The sequence below is a fragment of the Microtus pennsylvanicus genome, chromosome 8 (assembly GCF_037038515.1).
Source record: "Microtus pennsylvanicus isolate mMicPen1 chromosome 8, mMicPen1.hap1, whole genome shotgun sequence".
Lineage (NCBI taxonomy): Eukaryota > Metazoa > Chordata > Mammalia > Rodentia > Cricetidae > Microtus > Microtus pennsylvanicus.
The window spans coordinates 45,909,737-45,927,307 of NC_134586.1; the positions used below are offsets into that span (position 1 = coordinate 45,909,737).

At 46.9% G+C, this 17,571-nt stretch overlaps 1 protein-coding gene across 3 annotated transcripts in view; it reads left to right on the top strand.

The window, feature by feature from the left end:
* Shq1 (SHQ1, H/ACA ribonucleoprotein assembly factor) overlaps positions 1-7,990 on the top strand; it is a 106,894-nt gene extending 98,904 nt beyond the window's left edge. The window contains exon 11 of one of the 3 annotated variants that reach the window (XM_075983340.1): positions 6,587-7,990. In XM_075983340.1, coding sequence (XP_075839455.1) covers positions 6,587-7,094 — 508 coding nt within the window. In that variant the 3' untranslated portion in view covers positions 7,095-7,990. The remainder of the gene's footprint in view (positions 1-6,586) is intronic. The other 2 variants (XM_075983338.1, XM_075983341.1) reach the window with 2 other exon arrangements.
* The last annotated feature ends 9,581 nt before the right edge of the window (positions 7,991-17,571 follow it).

Sequence of the window (17,571 nt, forward strand, 5' to 3'; positions counted from 1 at the left end):
ACAGAGACAAGTGTGATAGACCAGGCTCTTGCATGGAAAACACATAGCTGTGCTGGATGGAAGTGAGCAGTCTGGCAGCTTTCATCTTCTCCTGCTTCTTACAGCAGTGACACAAAGACCTGGGCATTTGATAGAGTGGCCTTTGATTGGGAGGTGCTTTGTGAAATAGTTTATCTCTTATACCCTTGGGGGCTGTCTGTGCTGGGGAGATAGCCCTGTAAAATGCTTGTCTCATGAGCATGAGGACCTGAGTTAGGTCCCCAGGACCCTTTTAAACAAAACTGAGTCAGTGGCATGTGCTCATAATTTCAGTACTGAGGAAGCAGAGGTGGGAGGGAGCAGTTTCCTGGACTTGTTAGCTAACCAGCCTATACTGCTTGATAAGCTCCAGGACAATGAGATGCTATGTGTCAAAAAAGAAAACACAAGGGCCCAGAAAAATGGCTCAGCAGCTAAGAGACAGTTGCTCTTGCAGAAAACCTGGATTCAGTTCCCAGCACCCACATGGTGCCTCACAACAATTCAAACTCCCTTTTCTGACATCCTTTTCTGGCCTCTATGAATACCAGATATTCATGTGGTACATAGACATATAGACAGGCAAAACGCTCATAGATCTTAAAAAAAAGCAACTTTTAAGTATAACAAGATGCATGGCAGCTGAGGAATGACAACCAGTGTTTTCTGATATCTGCACATACATATGGGCACACATGTGCATACACATACACAAGCTACTATATTGCATACACTATCAGTTTTAAGAAAGTAAGCTTTTTTTTCTGTAGTACAGTAATAAAGACCCAGAGACAGAAATTGGGGTTCAATCCAAAAACCAGAAAAGCAAAACAGCCAAGGTACTAGAGAAGTCTTCCCTCTACCAAGAAAACCAGAAAAGAAAAACAGCCAAGGTACTAGAGAAGTCTTCCCTCTACCAAGGCTGGGCGACTGCAAGTAAACTAAGCAGCCAGAGCCTCTCTCCTCCCATTTTATATTCCCTCTAGTGTTGGGATTAAAGGAGCCACCACCACCTGGATTTGTTTCTGCATTGATCTTGTGTGGTCCAGGGTGGCCTTGAACTCAGAGATCTACCTGCCTCTATCTCCCAAATCCTGGGATTAAAGGTGTGTGTCACCATTACCTGACCTCTAGTGGCTTTAGCTTTGCCTCTAGTCTTCAGACAAGATTTATTTCTTAAAACACAAATAATATATCACTAAAGGAGTGGAATGGGGGAAGAAGTATCTCAAGTTAATTTTTATTGAGGTTTGTGCAGACTCTCAGTATACATAATGAGCGTTTTAATAGGCTAAAGCATTATATAGCCACTATCCTGGCCCTAAGACGGGACTCAGAAACACTCAGCAGGCTGCCCTGCGCTGTCCTAGCACCACCCGCCTGGTGTCTGCATTGCTGCTTCTCACTAGCCTGGTTTGCCTGGTTTTGAACTTTGTGTGACTGAAATAATGAAACTACTGTTTTGTGACTTCCTTTAGTCAACATGATGAGGAGAGCATTCTGACTGATCGTCAGGCCCTGCAGATCTTTTGGGGGCATCTTAAAAACCAGATCACAGAACAGCGTGGCCGCACTAACCCCTCCACGGGAACATGGCTAGGAGTGTACCTGGCACGAGGCTTGTGAGTGGAGGATCCTGGGGAGAGGTGGGCACACTTTCCTCTACCTTGCCAGTTGGTTATAAGATGCCGTGAACGGAAGCATTCACTGAACCCTTCAGTGTGAAGTCAGTGAATTAGAGCCTTCGTCATAATGCAGTGTGACCTCGGCTCCTTGTCGCTTGATGACATCTGCCAAACCTGTGTCTACATAAGATCCTATTCCACTTCAGGTGAGGGTTCAGCATGCAGTACTGTCAGACTCCGTCTTGTCGGTGGCCACTGATAGAGGAACTGATTCAGACAGCCATCACTAATGACTTTGAGCCCCTTCTGTTAGGTGAAATGTGAGGTGTTTTCAGAGTTCTTCAAGGCTGGCATATCCACATGCTGTGCTTCATGGGGCCATGGGGTAGTTGCGGAGAGGAAGGGGGCTGGAGAGCCCTGTCTCCTCTTAGACAAGAGACCCTCTGTAGCCTACAAAGATAGGTGGGTTTCATTTGTTGAACTTGCCCAGCTGTTTGGTTCCACTCACAAATCGTCAGCGGGTTTCCCGCTTGGTACCAGAAATCAGTCTGCTTTCCTCTGTGCCCCTCCACCCCACCACCCCCAGTGCCCTTTCCTCTCTCCTTCCGTCCATACTGGATGGGGCTCAAATTCCTCACTGGCAGCCTGGAGAAGCTTTACTCACTGGGGCAGCTGTAGGGACTGAATGGGCTAGTGAGATATAATCCCTGTGAGCAGAGCCTGCCCCCAGGACGGGACCCAGGAAGTGACAGCCCTTCTGTAACCTATGCAGAAAGGAGCCTTGTCCCTTCCCACGGCGCCTTGGTGTGGTCCCTCCTTGTTAGAGCTGCTTGCCCTCGTGATCTGGCCATGTCGCTTAGATGATTTATTCTCTTCCCCATTTGAATCCACTGACCAAAAATACATAGACGATGAACGTTTGTGCATTCATCGTTCTTAAATAATAGAGCCTTAAAGGAATAAAAAGACAGTGAGTGTAAGAGTGTCCTGAGAACACTTGCTAAAGTACTTAATTCATTTTTACCATTGTTACATGGCTATATACTTATAACTCTGTGTGCAGTGTGTAGATCTGTTGCTGATTTTTAAGATCTCCCTATACTTTGTGAAATTCCAAGATGAAAACTCTTTTCTCCCGGGACCTTGGAGAAGCGGCCCCTGCCGAGTCTGTAGAGAAAGGTTTGATCCCGGCTTACGGCTCACTCAGTTCTCATGATTGTTTTCCTAACTCATGACGTCAGCCAAGTTAACATGTCCCTAAGACACCGAAATGTGTGTACACGTATGTGCTCACCAGGCATGGGTGTGTGGGCCAGAGGCAGAGCTCAGGAGCCCTCCTCACTTGTTCTCCACTTTCCTTCTTGAGGAAGCATCTTTCACTGAACCTGGAGCTCTCTGTTTTCTCTAGATAAATGTGCTGACCAGCAGAGCCCCAGGCTTTGACTGTTTCTGCCTCCTTCTGTGGGATCAAAGGTGCTTACTGACACACCCAGCTTTTACATGGGTGCTAGGAAGCCAGATTCAGGGGCTTGTGTTTATGCAGCGAGTGCTTTACCCACTGAGCCGTCTCCTCAGCCACACATTACAGTTTTTTACTTTCTTTCTCACATTAAATAATTTGGATTACTGCCACAACAACTAGCTGGTAAGCATTTGTAAGAGAGCAAGTAACAGGGAAGAGCCTGTTCCCTGTTACAGTTCCCTGGCAACTGTAGGGTCATGCCGTGGAAGTCACGGGGGCATTCATTCAAGCATGCAGCAAAGGAGCCCTGGCTTCAGCTATAAGTGTAGGATGAGAGAGGACCATTCTATAGGATTGAACTCTCAGTGAGTCTGTCTGTTAACAGGAAGTCCCTCCTTGCAGCTGCTCAGCCTTCAGGTTTCTGTATGTGAGCAGTTAACAAAGAGCAGCAGGGATGGAGGGGGCTGAGCTTGGAATGGTACATCTACAAGCCACAGAGTCCCAGCACTTCCAGCCATGCCAGAAGCTAAGGATAGCAGTGGGGCCACCTTCACTCCGCACCCACAGCCTGCAGAACTAAGAAAGAACCACTAGCCTATGGGTTCTGGGCAGCTCCAGAGTGGGGAGTTCAGGGAACTACTAACCCACGGACTAGATGTTTCTCATTATCATGCCCCCAGAGTGCCTTAAAATCCAGTGGGAAACTGAACAGGAAGTTACTCTGTACAAACCAAGCACTAAGTAAATAAATGCAATTTTTAAAATTAAAGTGTGTGTGTGTGAATGTGGGTTTGAAGCAAAGGGCCCTGAAGTTTAGAAATGTTTCTAAATTTACAGTGGGCTGGAATCTGACATGGCAGAATTAGTGCCCTTGAAAAAGTGTTGCTTAGCTCCAGATTGAACCTGAGACGTTGTAGGGGACCAAGGGACAGAATCCTATAAAAGGTGAGATGTGCTAACAGAATTAGCCAGTAGACTGTCATCCAGTATGAACGATCTCTAATTGGCTCACTGAAGTCCAGTCTCAGAGCATCCTGCCCGGCAGACCTAGGTTTGGGCAGAGGAAATGAAACCTAGTTGTTTGCTATGAGATTTACAATAGACCTGCCATCGCAGGAAGTGGTGAAAAGTTGATTGATCACTCAAGACACAGCTCTACAATGAGAAACAGGATGTACGCTTTCATTTATGTGATCTCGCCCCCCTGTTGTATTGTGGACTCTTTTTGAACTTCGGCTATTTAATGGGCTGTGGGTTCTTTTTAACACCGCCACCCCAAAAAACGCAGTCACCAAATACAAAGTCATTAGAGGAATGATGTCAGTTTAGCTGTGTCAGAGGTGTGTGCTTATAGCGGCTCCTTTTACACTTTCCCTCTAGTTAATTTGCCAGAACTTGTCAACAACCTATAATTTTTAAAAAATCCTCCAAATGGGATGCTATGTCACTGTACAAAGAATAAACTATTTTAACAGTTTTGTGATAGGATTACAATTGTAGCAACGTCTGAGAAATCTAGTTTGGAGTGTGACTTTATGATTGCCTTGGCAAGTCCCTTAAGTACTGATTCTCTTCACAAACAAACGCATTCTGAGCATGTGACATGCTCCTCATTTACACATGAAAGACATGTAACTGCACCAGGACCTAGTGTGTGTTCACTGAGAATATCAGAATGGCTGGCACTTGTAAGAATCTGGCTATCTAATGTCATTGACAAAGCTTTTTTGACGCGGACTAGCCAGTTCTGCTTTGAATGCGACAAAAAGAGTCACCAACTCCCTTAGACGGCCTAATTTTTGAAATGGTGGTACCATTACAGAGATAGATTCTAGAATTTACAAGGAATGGCAAAGTAAAACCAATATTAATTTTGCCTGTGCTTGAAAGAACAAAATGGCTGCCCTGACATGACTTGTTTTTTTCTCCACAAATAATGTCCCCATTTTTTCTTTTATCTGTAGTGATCCCCATTTTTATTCCTCCAACTCTTATATCAAAATAGCCCATGCTATTTTGAAGTTATAATTACTTTTTATCTCTGCACCGGGGAAGGAGGGGTGTAATCCAGAATGACACTTGTATAGACTGCAGAGTGTCTGTTAGAACCCAGTGCTAACAGGATACTAGCCAGCCTGAGCTAGTGAATGTGGGACTATAGGAGCTAAAAGCTGAGCATGGTAGGGTACACTTCTAACCCACCACTCAGGAGCTAGAGACAGGAGGGTAGTGAACTTGAGGCTAAATAAGTGTGAAACCACCTTGAGTTGTATAACAGAACCATTTATCAAGAAACAAGGATCACAGTTGTAGCTCATTGGTAGAGTTTATCTAGCATGTATAAGGCCATAGGTTTAATCCCCAGGAAATTCTTCCCCCTTAAAAAAAAAGAAAAAAGAAAAAAGAAAAAAGAAAAAAGAAAAGCCATCTTAGTGATGGATCAAATGAACACATGATTTTAAAGTAAGATACTTTTTCTGGAAAAATAAAGGTTTCCATAGGTGATCATAGGGACAGGTGTCATTTGGATTACTTGACGCGTTCCCAGCTGTGCTTTGTGTGTACTGTGTAGTGGTGAAAGTCCAGCTGCAGGCTGGCCCTTTGCCGAGTCATTAGCTTACTCCACTGGCTTGTCTTGACTCCTCTCTACCTTGGCAGGCCTTTCCCCTTGCCTAGCTCTCTGGAGATGCCCACTGAAGCGCTGGATTTTCCTGTCAGCAATGCTGCCGCCCTCACTCTGCCCATCCTCGGGATCTGCTCCACCGTGTCTGTCAGTGTGGAAGCTCATGGGCACGCTGACAGTTCTGAGGGAGGGGCTCGGAAACATGCAGCTCCTCCACGGGAGTGCTCTCTGTTCACTTCGGCTCTTCTGAAACGAAGCTACATTTGTTGTTTGTTTGTTGTGTGAGCCCGTGTAGCACAGGACATCTTGCAGGAGTCACTTCTTACACCCTGTGTATCTGGAGGATGGTACTCAGGTCATCTGGCTTGCCAGTGGGTGCCTTTACTCACTGAACCATCTCACCAGCCCCGAAGTTTGAACATTTTTAATTAGCGGGTATTGCTTTCCTCGTTGATTTAACACTAAGCAACACTAAGGCTCCTTCATGCTTGTGTCATTTGTCCCGTTTTCTGTTGGATTGTTATGTCTTAGAATTATGTATGCTTTCCAAAACTTCCTCTGGATTAGGCCCTCGTCTGTGATGCAAGTTGGACATATTTTTCCCACCTTAGCTCTAGCCCTTTGATGGGGGTTTCCCTTAGTTCCCATAGCTTCTGTCCTGTGGGTGAGAGAAGGCTATCTGCATTCTGAAGTCATAGAAAATCGCCTGCCTCCACTGCTTGTCCGCCTTCTCTTTCTCTCACACACATCTGGGACTTGTGTTTGGGGTTTGCACCAGCTTCGTGATGTTTTGTTTGCTGTTGTCACTAGTCTGATTCATGAGCACATCTAATTTTTCTTCTTACTCTAATTTTCAAGGTCCAAAAAGTTGACTGCCCTCGCGGACGCCTTGAAAGCAGTCTCCCTCAGCAAGGCCCAGCTGGGACTGGAGCTGCAAGAACTGGAAGCTGCCGCACTTCTTGTGCAGGAGGAAGAAGCTGCTGGAAGGGCAGCTCCGTGCGGCCCCGGGCAGCCGGCTGCAGGCTCCAGTCCTGAGCCCAGTGACTCGGATAGCACCACATCGTCTGACACGGAAGACTCAGCTTCAGAGCAAGAGGAGCTTGTTGGACCTCGGGCCTCACTGCTCACTTCTCTGGAAGCAGACAGCACCCTGCTCATCCAGGATAGAGAGCTCTGCAGACACGTGGCCAGCCAGGGGTGTGACGTCAGTCAAGGGCAGACACTGGTCTCTGCCCGGGCTCCTCTGATAGAGGAAGTTGGAGAAGAGATGAGGACCGTGCTTCAGGTTTCCACACCTGGTGACGATGCTGGGAGCCACAGCTGTATGCAGGATGGAGAGGGGAGGGGACAAGAGCCTCATGATTGACTCAATGGTTGGCTCATGGCTGCTCTCATGTAGGCATGGACTTTCCCATTTCCACTGTGTACTTTTTCCCTTGTCTATATAGGATAGTGCTTTTTAGTGAGCTAACAGTTATACCTTTAATTTTTATACCTTACAACTTAAAAAATAAAACCTAAAGGATTCTTTCCAGGGTGCAAGTAATATTTTAAAATGAAGACCAAAGTTCTACTAGGAAAAGCTCTAGACAGTGATTCCCCAGCCTCCCTACTGCTGCGACTCTCATGTAGTCCTTTGCGTTGTGGTGACCCCAGCCATAAAACTTTTCTGTTGCTACTTCATTACTGTAATTTTGCTACTGTTCTGAATCGCAGTATAAATACCTGATATGCATTATACCTGCTCTTCAGCCCCCAAAGGGTCGAGACCCATAGGTTGAGAAGTGCTGCTCTAGCTGTAGCGGCACAGCTGACAGGCAGTACTCACATTTCAGCTGTGCACTGGGTGAGATACTAACGTGAGCACACCGGTGAAATGCTCACTGCGACCAGGGTGGTGAATTTCCCCCTCAGCTCCAGCTGTCTTTGAACCATTTGACATCCTTTCTCCCAGCCAGATGCCACCCACCTGTGTCCCCTGAGCGACATCCCCAGAGCGCCCACTGATCTGCTGTGTCATAGCCCGGTAGCTTGCACTGCCTGCACCGCACAGAAAGCAAAGCATGCAGTGTGCACCTTGCTCGGCTTCCTCTCACATAATTGCTGAGATCAATGTGTGTGCCGTTGTATGCCAAGTCTTGTGTGTCGTCTTCTCAGTGCGGAGACAGTTTCTTGGGATGGATTTGTCCATTCACCCGCTGTTCGACTTGTGAGTTGCTGCCAGTGTTTGGACTCTGAATAAAGCATTTGGGTACAAGTCTCTGTGTGCATACATGTTTCCTTTATCCTAGGTAAATATCAGTGTGGCATGGCTGAGTGTGTGGTAAGGACATGTTTAATATTTTACCAGATTGTGGAATTGTTTTCTCTCATAGCTTGGAAGGACCAGTTTACACCAGTAGTAGGTAAGTGTTCTTATTTTCTCCATGCTCAATGCTACTGGGAATTTTCATTATTTTTACTTTTGCTTATTTAGTTACTGTGCATGTATGTGTGCGTGTGTTTAGTTACTGTGCGTGTGTGTGTGTTTAGTTATTGTGCATGTGTGTGTGTGTTTAGTTACTATGCATATGTACATATGTGTGTTTGAAATTGGAGCTCAGAGGACAACTTTCAGGAGTCAGATTTTGCCTTCCACCATGTGGATTCCAAAGATGGAACCTGGATCATCAGACTTGGTGCCAAACACCCTTACCTTGAACCATCTTACCAGCCCTCTTATTTACCATTCTAACAGGTGTGGAGTCAAAGCCCTATTCTGATCGCTGTTTACTGATTCAAGATTTACTGTGCTGAGCCTTGTGGTGGTGCAGCACATCTTTAATCGTAGCACTAGGGAGGCAGAGGCAGACAGATCTCTTACTTTGAGGCCAGCCCGGTCTACAGAGGAGTTTCAGGACAGCCAGGTATACACAGAGAACTCTTGTCTCGAAGAAACAAAAACAAAATAAAAGGTTTATTGTGTTGAGCCTCTTTTCACAAACTTACTTGTTACATGTCCTCCATAAGTGTCCAAATCTTTTGCCAAATTTGAAGGGTACTTTCTTACTTTTTAGTTTGAGAGTTTTTTATAAAGGTTTGCATACAAGTTCTCATGAATCATGTGTTCCTGCTTTTTCACATGCCTTACTGTCTTTGATTAGCTGGCAAACTCTGGGTTTTATCTTGCCGGCTGAATGGGTTTGCATTCCTACAAATATTTTTTATCTTTCTTTAGGGATTTAGCTAAGTGACTTGTACTGGTTTGGATCTGGCTTCTGTATTTGTTCCTTCTAGGGCAGAGCCCAGTGTTTATATTCCTGAGAGTAGTCTTTCAGTGTCTGTGTGTCTGTTTGCCTATCTCTCCACCCCGCCCCCTTACTTTTTGCATAGCTATGACCAGATACCTGGCTGAACCAACTTAGGAAAGAAAGATTCATTTCAGCTCATAATTTCAAAAAGAAATTTTTTTTGACGGGAGAGACATGGGGTGGGAATGGTTCCATCTGTGAAGGTGGGAAATTTTGAGGGTGGCTTGTGCACGTGGTGGCAAGCAGAAGAAACAGACCAACACCAAAAGCAAAGACCTAGCTCTAGCGACCTGCTTCCCCAGCCAGACCCACTGCAGTAGCTCCACAGATGTAAGGTACTGCCACTTTGGGGGGTAACGGGAAGGAATTATTCAAAACGTAAGACTGGAGGCCTTTCAGACTGGAATCACCATACTGTGCTGCTCTTTGGCTTCCTCCCCCCTCCCCCCCCACAGGCGACAGCAGCTGCCTCGGTTGGAAAGCTGTCTGTCTCCTGTGCTCCACACTTCTCTGGGCTCTGCCTGGATTGTCCCTTCTGCACAGTGAGGCGGTTTTAGAGCTCACCTGGTCTGTTTCCTGTCTTTCATCACCTGATGGTGGGAAATCATGGCTTCATGCATCCTCCCATTTTTCTCTTATGCTATTCCCTGTTACTCCATCTGGAGTGGAAACGGTCACAGTTGTATGCGCTTCCCAGCTTGCAGGTGATTCGTTGCGGAAGTGGGGCTGGGTCAGGTCTTGTCACTCCTCGACACCACTACTGTATTCTCAGTGCTCTAGAGACACACGGTGAGCGAGTGAACAAGTGAAGGAAACTGATTTGCTTTGGGTGGAAATGAAATGAAACCCGATCCGCGTTCGTTCATTCGTCTCAGCACTTTTTATTCCAAGACTGAATTAGAACGAGTGAAAGGATTTGTATCTCTCATCTAAAGTCCGGTTGTATTAACTAATATGTTAGTTGGGGTGACTGTGCTGTTTGACATGCGTGTTAACTCCTCAACACTGTAACGGCCTGGCCTGGGTGTGTTGGAGCCTTTTCTCAGGCTCCCTGGAGAGCTTCAGAATTTCTGTGACCATGGCAAATGCAGTTCTCCTCAGCAGCACGTTACCTGAGGCCGCCTCAAAAGGGCTTTGGATCTATTTACTACAAGTTGAACAAATCCTCTCTTGTCTAAATGTTTAAAGCCATAGACATTTTGTTCCCTTCATCAGTTTCTGTCCCTTAGAGTCTGGATAGGATTGACTTTCGTGAGAATATCTTGGAAAAACTGCTTTCCTTAAAGATATGCGAACATGATCCTCCTGACCTTCTTAAAGCCAAGGGGCGCTGTGAACTCTCCTGAGTATTAGCCATGTCATGTGTGAGCGCCACGGCTTCAGGCTTCAGGCTCCTGAATTCCCTTTGTCCACCGGGCTTAAAACTTACGGAGCATGCCACCTGGCCTTTGTTTAAGGCGACTAAGAACACTATTGCCCCACACCTGCAGCCAAGAACACCCCTCAAAGGGGCTGCGTTTGGGGGTTTTATGCTAAACAACTTGCCAGGCAACTTTAGGGACCTCCTGTAACCACAGGGGTTTCCTCAGAATGATGGATGCTGAGAGGGAAGGCAGGCTGAGGAAAGAACCGGAAGAGACCACAGTACTCCCTAATCACAGCACAATGAGCTTTGACTCACTGAGCTTGGTGAGACTTGGAATTGAGTTCCAGAACCTTGCCCTGGAGGGTTATGTCAAAGCACCAAGACTTTCCTTTCATCTTGAAAATAGGACTGAAATTATAGTCCCAGGTCACCTAATAATGTGTTCTCAGAAGTACAGCATTGAGTTATTTGGTCTTTCAGTGTGTGAACATGATAGAATCTTCTCACAGGAAACTGGTGGCTCTGGTGTCATCAAGCAATTGAATCTCTTGGATTTGTTTTTTGGGTTTTGCAGAAATGTCTTAACCATATAGCCTAGACTGGCCTGGAACTTAGTGTCTTCCTGCCACAGCCTCCCAAGTGCAGGAATTACAGGCCTATGCCACCGCCTCCCCGCTAGGTGATGGAATCTTAAGCAATCACCCTCATGTAGTAATGTGTCTTTGACAAAAACATGCAGAACTTGTCTGTGTTTTCGTTGCTTAACTTATAGGACTGTGAGACTTTATCTTCAAAATGCTTGATGAACTTGAAGTATTAAACCAACATGAGGGCTCATCCTTCTTGCTTGACTTCCCCGAGCTAAACAAGGCTCCATGTAACAACAGGTTGTTAGGGGAGTCAGCAATGGGAAATGACCCAGCCCTGATCATCATTCAGGAAACAGGCTAGTGATCAAAGTCTGCACAGTTCATCAGGTTTGATGGAAACATTAATTACATCGGTGAGTCACAGTGATACCTTGTCCTCTGACTTTGCATCATCCCTGGCTTCCCTGTGTTCTGTCTGTCCCATTATCCTTGAGGAGTAATGCAAAGCCTTGCTGTGGGCATGGCGCTCTGGTGCTGTAACCAGGATGGTATCATCTTTCACCAGCACAAGATTAATTTACCAATGAGACAGGCCTGCTCCCTACCACATGCTGAGTTGGGTAGCAGCTGCTGGGCGGTTTTCACACCTGCCAGTGGAAAATACACTTTCTTTGTGGGAAACAGATTCTGTTACTGCATACTGAAGGGGCTTAAAAAAGTTTATTAAATTATTTTAAAACAGACTCCTTTGTATTTTACAAGAAGTAACTGGAAATCTGTATGATAATAAGAACAGATATTGCTAAAAGAATAGGGATAAAATTTAAAAATACATAGTATTTTCAGAAATGTTAATTGAAAAATATGTCACTGCATGTCAGGTAGACTCAAGTTAAGTTTCACAAGCACAGCTCTGAGCGTTTGGTTGAGGTTTAACGCCTAACTCCCAGGTGGAAACTCGGGATCGGAACCGTTGAGCCTGGCTTCTGAGCGTGGTCTATCGTTTTTCAGCCCCTAGCAAGCGAAGGAAGCATTGATTAGACTTGATTTAAAGCCGCGAGTGATAAATGCAGCTAGGAAATTGATTCATGTCCCTCAAGTGACTGGGGCACAGCCATCTCCCATTGACACAACTCCTGTCTCAAGGCTGGAAAACAAGCAGGGAGGCAGGAGTCAGACATAAATGATTGTTGCTCTCAGCTCCTGGGGAAACCATTTGTTTCTGAGATAAGGAAGACTGCTCTCCAGTCATAAAAGATAAAGCTGGAGGAAGGGGGCTGTGGAATCTGATGCCTGGGAGCTTTGCAAATGCCAAGAGGAAAGAGGAAAGGATTCACCTCCCTAGGAGCTTGGTGCTGGGTGAAAGGCACTGGGATTGCTGTCTCCAGACAAGCTTTAAAGGGATCTCAGGCACACTGGTGTCTTTGAAGCCAGGTCTCCGCTGCTCTTGGAGTGCTCATTCAGGGGCAGTATCAGCAGGAACCACTGAGTGATCTTTATGGTCCTTCAACCAGGGCAGGCATCTGAAGTACTGAACCTCCTAGCCTAGAAGGCCTCCAGAAACTCATTCCCTGCTGTCCGGATCATGCTCCTATGGTTGCTGTGTTTGCATGTCTGCTGTGTGTCTCACTTCCGTTGTCTTCCCAGGTGCTTTCCCCTCTCGCTTCTGGAAGTTTGTACGTTTCCAGCTCACCCCAGCTTCAAGACTCCTTCAAATGCCACTGCCCACAGGATGTTAGCTACTCATTCCTCTAGGCTGGAAGTAATTCCTCTCCTTGACCCTGAAGAACAGTTTCTGTCTCAGTACTTGCCGCTTTCAGCTGGGACTCACAGCATAGAGCTGTGTACAGCTCCTTCAGTGCCGCAGAAACCGAAGGCACCTCTACTTTGGGTCCTTCCCAGCAATTACACAGTGCCTGTCCATACGATTCTTTCATGTGACACCTGTTGAAAGACAAAGCAAAAATCCAGAAGACTGGGTGGCTTCTGTGAGCGCTGGCCTCACACCCTGGTCGACTGTTAATTCTGCAGATGTCCCTACCTCGAATGACAGAACCATCTGTTCATCTCTGTTTCATAAGCCTTGGTTCTGTGTTCAGTGTATGTTGCTGCCAATGCTCTAATCAGGAAGATCAAGTATGTGTCTTCCCCGACCAGCTGGGTCAGGAGCCCTCGTGTTCTGGCCCAATCAGCACCTATGTTCTGCCTCTTTCTGCCATGGTCTCCCGAACCCTGACTTCACAGCATTCTCTACCCATGATTCCCTAGGTGGGTGGTCAGCTAGCAGGGAACCTGTGAAGTCTCCTCTCTAAGCAGAGTGGATGGGCTCCATCAGGACCAGAGCTGTGGGTCCAGGGAAAGCTGGAGAGATGGAAACAGAAAATAGGTTCCTACCAAGCTGTCCCCTGGAACAGTGGGCTACAGAAGTGTGGATTCAGACTTGTGCACAATTAAGTTAGGAAAAGACAGAACAGAACTGTGGGATACCTTGGTCAGCCTAGATATGGGTCGGGGAGGGCCTTGGTCTTGCCTCTAAGTGACCTGTAAGACTTTGTTGACTCCCCATGGGAAGCCTTACCCTTTCTGAGATGGGGGGTGGGAGGAGAGGAAGGAATAGGAACGGGGATAGATAGCTATGTAAAATGAGAAAAGATTGTATTAAAAAATTCTTAATAAAAAGCAAAAAAGTCTACACACTTTCACCCACTGTTGAAATAGCATTGGATTCCTGTACTATATAAATTAAATTTCTTTTTCTTTCTCATTTTTCTGTTACTTTGTTTTGCTTTGTTGAGGCAAGGTCTTTCTTTGTAGTGCTATCTTGGAGCTTGATATGTAGGTAGAGCCTCAAATTCAGTGAAATCCTCCTGCCTCTGCCTCCCAAGTGCTAGGATTAAAGATGTGTGCTGAGGGCTGGAGAGATAGCTCAGCAGTTAAGAGCATTGCCTGCTCTTCCAAAGGTCCTGAGTTCAATTCCTGGCAACCACATGGTGGCTCACAACCATCTGTAATGGGGTCTGGTGCCCTCTTCTGTACTGCAGGAATACAAGCAGAATATTGTATATGAGAGAGAGAGAGAGAGAGAGAGAGAGAGAGAGAGAGAGAGAGAGAGAGAGAGAGAGAGAGAGAGATGTTTGCTGACAAACCAGGCACTCTTTCTTCTCTTAATAAGTTGTGATTACTTCCTTTTGTCACTGAAGAACCTTCCAAAATCGAACTCCATAACTGCGCTCATTGCAGTGGAAGCAATCACAGAATATATGTTTTGCAGTGTGTCTGTAAACAAGTATGTCTCCTCATACTCACCAGGGCATGGAAGTGGTCAGGAACTGAGTTGATAAAACTGCTCTCAAGATTTGAACTGAGAAATAGAAAGACTTGGGACCTTGGTGGATGAAGAGGGTGAGAGAGACATCAAGAAAAGCCACAAAAGGGATCTGGAGTCAGTTTTACCAACAACTCAGGAAGGAGAGAAGTTAGAAGGAGCTATCTACTGAAGACAGAATGCCAAGGAAAGGGCATAGGCACCAGGGAGTCTTGGAAATGAGCATGACATGAAAGAGGCAGACTCTGGGAGTCTTTAAGTGGTGTTGCTCAAAGGAGAACACTCACATTTCTGCCTGGGGCTCCCACACCCCTCTTCTACCCATCTGTCTACATCAGTGTGGACCAGAGCCTGTTGTGGGTTCCCAGAATGTCTGCCTCCATGATCTAATCAAAGGCCTTTCTAGTTAGTACACTAGTTCTTTATCCAGTGCTACCACCTGGATTTGTTTCCCTGTGATCAACCATGGTCTGATGATATTAAACAGAAAATCCTTGAGTTTTAAATTGCAAGCTGTTCTGAGTTGTATGATAGAATCTTCTGCAATTCTACTTTGTCCTGCTGTGTGTGGTGCCTGCTATTGGTCACTTTGCAGCTCCTTATAGCACGTCAGCCATTGTCTTGCCTTGCTGAGTTATTTTACTTAGTAATGTCCTCAAAACATGAATCATGATGATGGCATTGCAGATGTACTACAGAGAAGCTGCAACACACTTCCTTTATGTGAAAAACAACTCAGAAGAAAACAAACTATGGCGAAGTTGCTCAGACTTTGTAGTATATCTTCGTAGTATATCTACAAAATATCTACTGTACACTAGTACAGACTAGTGTATCAGTACCTGTAATAGTGTATCAGGACCTGTGATAGTGTATCAGGACCTGTGACAGTGTATTAGGACCTGTGATAGTGTATCAGGACCTGTGATAGTGTATCAGGACCTGCAGTAGTGTATCAGAACCTGGAATAGTGTATCAGGACCTGTAATAGTGTATCAGGACCTGTAATAGTGTATCAGAACCTGCAATAGTATATCAGGACCTGCAATAGTGTATCAGGACCTGTGGTAGTGTATCAGGACCTGCAGTAGTGTATCAGAACCTGTGATAGTGGATCAGGACCTGTGATAGTGGATCAGGACCCTTGAGTGGGAGAAATAGTACTAGGAGGCCCTGCTGTCTACCATGGCTTGGCAGTTCTCTCTGAGCTGGGCAACATGGAGGACTCCCTCCCCCCACAGGGGCGGGGGGACTTTCTAGTGTGACCCTTGACAACAGTTCCCTGCAGATGCTTTCCCCCGCTGCCCATGTGGTAATTAAACATTGTGCTAGGAGCTTTCGGACAGGACCGTGCTCCCATATGATAACTAAGACTTGCACTAGTAACTTTATGATAGGAATGTGCTGTTTAATGCAAATTAGGTGGTACCCCAGCCACTGTCCCCATCCTTTACATCTCCCCTCACTCTGGAATAAAGTTGAGCTGTCTCTGGAAGGCTATTTCTGCTGTGTTCACACATCCAAAGCTCTGTCACCACCTCTGCCCCTTTGTCCACATGGACTGGTGGCCAATGAGCCACCAGGAAAAGAGAGGACCCCACAAAACACCATACACAGAACAGGTACTGTTACAGCGGTCTTTTATTGTTGTTCCTCTTATTGCACCGAATTTATAAATTAATCATAGGTGTGTATGGGTAGGAGAAACATGTACTGCGTCAGTACTGTCTGTGGCTTCAGGCGTCAGCACCAGTGGGTCTTAGGGAGGACACCAGAGAGGATAATGCGCTAACAGGAACCCCAACACAGTGACTTCAAACAGGAGAGATGACTGGGGTACAGTCCGAGAAGTTCAGCTGGAGAATGGGTCTCAGGAGCAACTTGCACAAGCTACTCTCATGGGACAGAGCTGGTTTGTGTGGTCTCTGCTCCAACATCCTCAGTGTTGACCTTAATTCCAGTTGAATGCCTCTCTCAGTCGTGATGGCTACCTGCAGCCGGAAGCTTCCTCTTTTCTGATCAGAAGAGGTTATTTCTCCCAGTTTCCAGCAAACTCCTCAGATAACCCTGACTAGATCAACCCAAGTAAACACTGATTCGTTTATGGTTGTTCATTGAGATGGTGTGCTTTGTCTCGGGCATATCAATGGCCACGTTGGGGCAGAGTCAGGGACTTTGTAGGTGGAGGACCAGGGTAGTAGTGGGAGAGTGACTGATAGCCACCCCTTTCTGGTCCCCATCGCCGTGGAATGAGCCACTCAGTTCCACCTGGTAGAGAGCCCTGTGGGGCCTGGTGGTAGAGCCCGTTTCTGGCATATGTGAATCCCAGGGTTTCCACTCCAGAAAAGGGGGCATCATGGGAGCAAAGAGAGGACCGTGTAATTATGAACGAACAGTCTCCAACTCTCACCCCTTGGCTTCCCTGTCCTCCTGAGTGTTCTGAGTTGGCCACTGGGCGGTGCTAGAGTCGGGTGTCCTAAGTGAGGGCCTTCTTTACCAGGCAGGCGGACTCTGAATGCCCCATCTGCCAACCCCCCACCCCGAGCTCTTTCCAGGCGGTACTGCAGTGCTGGGCAGTTCCTGACCGGATTTGCATTCCCTACTTTTCTCCCTCCGGCCTTTCTCCCCGCACACTGGCGCTCTAGCTTCCTCTCTTACCTCTAATCGGCCTTGGGCTTTGCTACCCACAGGGCCAAACTAAAAGCCCCGGGTTATCAGATACCCTGAGTGGTAAGATTGCAGTTTCCCAGGTGCCAGCACTGGCCTCGCACACCCTGCTTGTCACAGAAAAGGGGCCGGCTTGCAAGTCTAATGCCTGGCTCGAGATCGTCCTGCATTCCCAGTCCGGATGTGGAGCTCCTCGCTGCGTGCTCTATCAGAAGCACTAGGCGATGGTCCTTCGGGTTCTTGCAGAACCGGGGGGGGGGGGGGGGGGTTGACCTGATTGCAGAGAACAGGATAGACTCCTTTCCCGTGGGTGTCCTGGACCAGTCCCATGTGGGTCCAATGGTCGCAAGGCTGCGGATCCTCGTCAACGGTCCGGGACTGAGCACAGACCCTTCTCAGGATACCTGTCGCCGCTAAGGACTCAGTTTGTCAATCATCCTTGCTTCAGGAAGGGCGGGGGAAGGGAGGGTGATCCTTGCTGGCGACTGCCTCGCGCGCGGTGGAGGGAAGGCTCGGGTCGCCAGCCCTCCCCCGCTAATCCGCCGCATTGTCCGCTGACGTGTCTAATTATGTGTCTTACAACCACCGCGCGGTCCCCGGAGCAG